This window comes from Egretta garzetta, unplaced genomic scaffold (genome assembly GCF_000687185.1).
Source record: "Egretta garzetta isolate BGI_Z169 unplaced genomic scaffold, ASM68718v1 scaffold230, whole genome shotgun sequence".
In the NCBI taxonomy this organism is placed as follows: Eukaryota; Metazoa; Chordata; class Aves; order Pelecaniformes; family Ardeidae; genus Egretta; species Egretta garzetta.
In genome coordinates this window covers 2,784,440-2,792,000 of record NW_009258281.1, presented here as the reverse complement: position 1 = coordinate 2,792,000, position 7,561 = coordinate 2,784,440, and the positions used below count along the sequence as shown (strand labels likewise).

General features: G+C 39.8%; 1 protein-coding gene and 1 long non-coding RNA gene across 2 annotated transcripts in view; both read right to left on the bottom strand.

The window, feature by feature from the left end:
- Positions 1-552: 552 nt before the first annotated feature.
- Positions 553-7,561, bottom strand: part of DUSP19 (dual specificity phosphatase 19) — a 23,179-nt gene continuing 16,170 nt past the window's right edge. The window contains exons 3-5 of the mRNA XM_009636554.2: positions 7,419-7,548; positions 6,243-6,395; positions 553-1,709 (exon numbers count right to left, since the gene is read on the bottom strand). Of these exons, the coding sequence (XP_009634849.2) occupies positions 1,488-1,709; positions 6,243-6,395; positions 7,419-7,548 (505 nt within the window). The 3' untranslated portion in view covers positions 553-1,487. The remainder of the gene's footprint in view (positions 1,710-6,242; positions 6,396-7,418; positions 7,549-7,561) is intronic.
- LOC118452019 lies at positions 1,728-6,114 on the bottom strand. The gene is made up of 2 exons (XR_004841653.1): positions 5,977-6,114; positions 1,728-2,229 (listed from the first exon to the last, which is right to left on the bottom strand). It is a non-coding gene; the product is annotated as an uncharacterized LOC118452019 (long non-coding RNA).

Genomic DNA, 7,561 nt, shown 5'->3' with positions numbered 1-7,561 from the left:
CCGGGGGGTGGGGAAGGTGACGTCACCGCGCGGCCCGCCCCCCACGCCGCGGGGCGGGAAGTGTTACCTGACAGCGGGGAGTGTCCCTCGCACGGAGGGTGGGGTGTCGTTAGCTGCGATCGTTATGCGGAGGACGTAAAGAACCGTAGTTATCGTTCCAAATGCTTGTCCTGGATTATTTCTATGAGCTATGAACTCATAAACCTGTCACTGAGACGAAGTGAGAAGAGAGTGTCGGTCATAGCCAAGGTTGACAGCACGCACAGCCATCCACGTCTGAAATGGAAATGCAATGACCGGTTCCCCCATGGAAATGGGGAAATGATGACCACAGACCAGCAATCAGGTGCGGCGGGGGGTGTGGGGTGTAGGGTGTAACCTAAACCTTGCATTAGCATTTAGCATGGGCAACTGCTATGGAGAACCAGACACGGTGTAGTTCACACACAGTGACACACTACAGTTCAAACGAGTGGTGTGAGAATACGGTATCAGTTCTTGAAAGCAAACCTTTCAAAACACTAGCACAAAATCTATCCACACACCGTGTTCTTTTTATTTTATCACGTATAAATATATCATCAAACCATTTAGAACTGGCACGAAGGCCACAAAAAGTACTATTAAAATCTTTTAGAGATATTTTTTTTTTTTCAAATGCCATCTTAAGACAGTAATTCCAGCCCAAGATCTGTCAGGAGGGTCACTATGATATCTGTTCTTTATACATAATGTGGAATGGAGTGAGGGGACAGCAAATGAGGACCGAATGCAAAGAAAAGGCGGCAGCAGCAGCAGCGAGACAGAGGGAGGTCATTATAAACATTTTTCTTCTCTCCACCAAAATGATCTACAAAGAAACCTGATAGCCTGGTTCCAGCACTTTGAAAACATGTTAGTGCACTTTGGATCACTACTTGATGAGAAACAGTAGAAAGACATGAAGCATTAAAGCATCCTACAGACTTTGAGCATCCTCAGAAGACCATCTGTTTTAATTTCCAAAAATATTCAATGGCTGGCTAGCCCACAAAATTCAGTAAAATCCTCTTCAGTTGCAATATAAATTTAAAAATCTGTATCAAGGTACTTTATTATATGAACATTTTATTATCTAGATTTTACAACCAACTAGAGTGCATAGATGTGGTTTAGTATTAAACAGGGCAACTTATTCTATTTTCTTTCTCTATTACCTGCATTTTCTGATGGTTCAATAAAAAAGGAAAGGAAAATTGAACTTTATCTTTTTACTAGCACGCTAGGAAGAGCTTGTTCTTGGGCAAAATCATCTCTGCAGTCAGTGGAATACCATTTGGCCTTTAGACTACATGCTGAAAAAAAGGGATTCAAAGGGGGGGTAAGAAAAAAAAATATGTAGACTTTAAATATGGACATGTGAAAGGGGACTGCAAAATGACAGATTAAAGTACATCCAACATCTGTGCTGTGTAGTCAAGACAGATTGTTTCACTTCTCCCTCTTGATCAGTCGTGATCATTTATGCTTCCATTTGCCTTTATATTCTGTTCTTGGTACTTGTGCAGCTGCTCCATGAAGCCGGGATTTGGACAAGCCGCAGGCCTTGCATTTTTCACCAAGGCAAAGGCTCTAGCAAAACTCAGTCTTTCTGAATTCATTAGAAAACCGATGACTACTGCTGCTGCGCGGGAGACTCCTGCATTACAGTGGACCAGTACCACGCCATCCTTCAAGAAACAAATGAAACATAAGTTGGGATATTCATTAGGTAGATAGCAACAAGTAATAGAAACTTTATATAAAAATCTATTAAGACTTATTAAAAGCTCCTTGCTGAGCTCAAAGCAAATATTTACACATACGAGTAACTCCAAACACAGATATAGAAGCCCAAAATTAAAATATTTTTCTAACCAAAGCCACTTTATAATTATCAAATACTTCAAACATAATTCATACCTTAGAACTAAAAAACATTCCTTTGTCCCTTCCCCAAGACCTTGCAGCAGCCCCCTCATGTAAAAACCACATCAACAGACGTCCGGGATACAAAGATATCTAATCTAACTGGATGCCAATTTTAAAATAGATTTTATTTACAATATGGAAAGGAACTTGACTGTATCTTGTTACCAGGTTAAAAACATAGCAAGGCAGCAAACAGCTAGGCACAGAGGCAGATTTTAGAACATCCTGTAGTTTCAGTCGCACGCTTCTTGCATACTCTGGAGTTCTTCAGTGAAGATTCTGGGTAAGCAGGATCATGCATAGGAACAGAAAAAATCCGAAAAGATACCGTGTGATTTGCAACAAATCTCTACCTCCCCATTGCACTGCTGGTACAACTGTAGTGGCTGGTACAGCTGCTACAACTAAGGTCCCTTAACTGGGGGACTAAGGTGCAAAATCCCAAACTACTGCTCCTCCCATAAATTCACGAATGTTTCTCCTGGGGTTTAAATTCAGGCTTATCCTGAATTATCTATAAAATTAATGTTTTATTCCTACTTGAACTTTTTCCCACACAATCTTTGAGACACCTGAATGACTCTTTAAAAAAAACACTGCAAGTTTTGTTAAGAAATAACAGGGGTGCGTTAACACAAAATCAACTATACAATCTAGTGTGGCTTAGCCATTTGCAAGGCCCAGGTTTCATGATGCTGTCACGTTTACACATCAGACTATGATGTGGAACAGGCTCAGTTCAATCTGTCTGCCAAATGCCACTTTCACAAAAAAGCCAAAACAAAACAAAACCCAGACCCCTAGCATCTCCATGTGCTGAATAAAGATACTGAAACACGACACAATTCACTCAGATACTTCACGCTAAAAAAATATATTCTATATGTAAACAGCCTGCTCTGTCTGCCCTTAACAGGCACAAATTATTCAATGAGCATTTTACACAGAGGAAAAAAAGACCTTGTAACCACCAGGGTTCCTTTCCAGGAACTTGATGGCTTATGGTACAGACCCCGGAGTTGCAATTATCTGGTATATTAAACACACCGAGCAGAAAATGGTTCCTGCTCCAAAAATCTTCACATTTAAATAATAAGACAAAGACGTATGAAATTGAGTGGTATTATCCTTGTCGAAGAAATGCCAAGCTGAGACGAGAAGAATGACTTGCTCAAGTTAACGCGAACAGATTATGGCAGAGCTAGGAACTGAATCTAAGCTCCTGCATCCCAGCACAATGAACTGCAATACCACTGGTTTTTTGCAATGGAAATCACATCCCCTTTGCATCGCCTGCTGGAAATTCTAATCTTCATTTCCTTTCTCACATTCACAGAGGCACACTTCCTGATCACACAGACTACAGCAGAGTGCAAGCGGACTTGTACGTATATTTCAACTACTTGAAGAAGTGCCAGTGGCAACCTGTAAATCCACTATCTCCTTTATAATAATGGCATTAAAATTACGACATTAAAAATTATATTTATGCCTCTGCTAATGAAGCCATTCTATAAGCTTACCCACTGTAGATCTGGAGTTGTTTTTACTGATTTAATAGGAGTTATTTCAGACATAATGTACCATAATCAAGATCCATATCTAGCAGTGGCACTGAGGGTAAAAAATAAGCACTGAAAGTGATCTTTTTTTTTTTTCCTTTGTACAGTTCATTCTTTATTTTCCTCTTTCACATTTCTTTCAAGTTTGAAGGGTTTTTTTTAATGACTGTTTTGTTGTATGTTACCAAAAATTATATAGTGATATCCACGGAACAGACCTAAAAATTACTGAACATGAATGAACATGGGCAACAACATTAAACTGAATTTGAGAACAATTATTTTTCCTTGCTAAACTTCATTGTTTCTTTATTACAAAGATTAGTTTGGCATGTAATTCTTAACTGATTTTGTATTAGATATGAATACAGAATAAAAGTGAGAAACAGACTGCAGATATGAAATTAATCTCTATTTACAAAGAACTCATTGCTCTGATCCTGATAGCCTAACCTTCGCCTACCCAGAAATGGTCCATGGTCTTGCAAGAACTTAAGACCAAGTTGTATTTTTTAAATTTTTATACAGAGGGAAGCAAAATCACCTTCCACCAAGAGAAAAGGTGATTATGTAGTGGTTATATACAGTGGGCAAAAAGCCTCACCAAGGAAAGACATGAAAAAGAAGCGTAAAGTTTTTGGTGAAGAGCCATGGGCTAATGTAATTCCTTAGGGATCCACTTTACTTCACAGTGGTGCCAGGGCTTTTTCTTTAGGAAGGACAGAGGGAGCAATAAGGAGAGATGTTCATGAATGAGCTAAGATTTCCTCCCTGGACAGACGAGATTTTAGAGGTTTTATAATTAGGTATTAAACAGAAAGATAAAAAAAAAAATCCCTCATTCATAGCACTATGATCTGACATGGGTCACCTAACATGTCATGGAAAATCTGCCTACCAATTTGGAGCCTAGAAGAAAAGGTGAGCTCTGATCAGTATCAGAGTTTGTGCCGTGGTGTCTACAGACCTGAGCAGTTACAGTTTTAGAAAAGTCAGTCCTGTTACAAGTGACTTACTGGCAGTGACTTACTGAGCAGCGCAGGCTTTTCTTGCATTCTCAAATTCAAGTGCTCTCATACTCCTTCATTAAGATAACCATGTTCTAGTAATAATTTCTCACATATCACGTTCTCTCAGCAGTGAACGTCTCTCGCTCCCCCAGGTCAGGAGATGAAACAGTAGTGTCTCCTTGTGATTACTTAAACAGAAGAGCACTTCATAATACAATTTATCATAAGCTCTTTTAACACCATTTTGACAAAGCAAGTAAAGTGATTCAAACCATCCAGAGATCTGTCTCTGCATACTATAACATGCTTCGTGAACTGATCCTGGAGAACATCTATTCCATCAACTACCTGCTCTTTTAATCAACTTCCCCACTAAAAAAACCTATTAATAATGCTGTAAAAGTTTTCAGGAAAACTCCTTAGCTTACAAAATAGTAACTGGAACATAAACACCAGAGGCAGAAAGCAACACTACAGTTATGAATGGCAAGTCTCATTTAGAAATGAAGTGGAAACCGTAACTAGAAACCTTGAAAAGGTCATTAAGTGACAATGCATATCACATAGCTCGTAAATGATAAATGAGAGAAGGAAAGAACACTGTGTGACACAAAGAAAGCCGGGGCAAGATTATCTTCTTTTATCCTAATCTACATAAATAATGAATATGGTAGATATGGTGGAATAATGTGCAATAAGGTTTGCTTGTCAAGTCACAGTGCTGATACCAGAACAATGGTTGTCATAAATTACATGCTAAGCCTGAATTTAACAAGTAGGAGTCAGGGATGATCTTGGTTACAGACAGGGCTGCCAAGCAACCCCAGAAGGAGTCCCTTCACCCTATTTCCTATGTCACATCTTTTTCAGGATTTTGTTTAGCAGTTAAAATCACTGGTTGGCTCCAAGACTACTAACACATTCTCTGACAGTCTTGGTACATAATTCTATGTGGATTCATAGCTCAAATGTGTCGCATCTTCAATAGATGATGAAGGAAAAGCACAAGGATGGTGGATGGCTGCTGACAAACCATGCAGATCTGTAAAAGCCCTGTTAGGCTTGCTTCTAATCCAAACCAACATCCCCGATGGGTGAATTATAGGAAGTAAAGTCTCTCCTTTTCCCTCTGCCAGATGTAGTGACTTGGACTTCCAATGGGATTTATCTAAAGTCAGCCACTGGTCTAACTGTATTAAAGAAGCATATCCCTAAAGCACAGAAGATAGTCATTCTGAAAACACAATAGTGAAGGGAATGGTGATTAACAGCAGTGCCATGTCTCTAGGAATGCTTAGAAATTGCTTGGATTCTCTATTTAAACAAGGCAATGGCAAAACTATTCACTTGGTGCCATACTTTCTTTTGACAAAAGAAGCTGCTTTAGGTTTTAAATAGTGTAATAAATAATCTAAACAGGATAACTGCTAAAATTAATTATTGATATACCATACCTGGATCTTGGCTTTCTCAATAAACTCAAAACATTCTGGGAAATAGGAGATAATATCAGTTTCTGGGAGGTCCAGAATAGAAATGGTCTTGTATATAAAGTCATTGAGGAAGGCATTTTGGACTCCGTATGCCACATTTAGAACGTCAAAACTATTCACTTGGTGCCATACTTTCTTTTGACAAAAGAAGCTGCTTTAGGTTTTAAATAGTGTAATAAATAATCTAAACAGGATAACTGCTAAAATTAATTATTGATATACCATACCTGGATCTTGGCTTTCTCAATAAACTCAAAACATTCTGGGAAATAGGAGATAATATCAGTTTCTGGGAGGTCCAGAATAGAAATGGTCTTGTATATAAAGTCATTGAGGAAGGCATTTTGGACTCCGTATGCCACATTTAGAACGTGAGTAACCTAAGTCAAAAAAAAAAAAAAGGAAAAAAAAAAAGGCATTTTCTGAAGACAGCAAGCAAAATGAGCAGTAGCAAAGGTGAATTATTCTTCAGGCATACAGACTGTAGCTTACACAACTGCAATGCTAGTTTTACATACATAGGCTATGGAATACTTTTCTCCAAGCAAAGTTTTAACGTGTGTTAAAACATATTGTGATATAGTTTTTTGAGGGGAAATTAAAAGATCTGTGATCAAACAATCACAGACTAAAGTAAGGATTTTCAACAGAAAAGGGAGTTGTCAGTGCACAGACAGAAAATAAAAGAGAAAGCAATAGGAATGAGAACACAGGCCACCCAACAATCCCCCAAATTTCAAGCCTGCCCTAGCCCATCAGCTCAATGTTCCTCCTCCTGAGTTGCCAGTACCATTTACTGGAGCAGAAGGATTTCAGAGTAAAAGATACCTGCGCTTGGCAGGCAAGACTACCTCCAGCCTCCTGCCATCTTTGCTCCGTTCAGGCTACGGCCAGGTTGGGTTATTTTAACTTACAGCGAAGTGACATTTAGATGGCACCAGATGCCAGACTGGTGCACTCCCTGTCCTGCAGAAGCACCACTGTCGGAAGGCCTTATCACCCCATTACTGTAACAGAGAAGAGTAAAAAGACCAAAGTTCGGGACAGACATAGAACTGCTGCTTTGTTTTTCTTATTTCATCAACCCCCACAAGGCAAGGGGGCTTGATGCTGCTTAGTGTCTGAAACTGAAACGTGTATGGCAATGCAGGAATCTGTCCCAGAAAACAGCTCTCAACAACCATTAGTCTTGCAGCAAAGTATTTCAGCTTCGTGTGAAGCTCAAAGGCATCCATCCATCCATCCATCTGCAAACGGCGCGGCCTTTTGACAGTGCAAATGTAATGCAATTTTTTGTATTTGTACAATTTGTGAATTTGTACAATTTTAGACTCTTTGACTTGAGAAAGAAATCCGCTAGCAAGCACTATGCGAGGCGCGTTTTTATTTCCGTGTTACGCTACCTTATGCTTTTTCATCATCTCCAGGTCGTGAGCGGCATCCTGCGACCCTGGAGAGAAAGCGAGCCGGTTGCCACCTGCCCCCCTTGCCCGGCAGGCAGCACCGCCCCGCCAGCTCTGCCCCCTCGGGAAGCTCCCGGACCCGC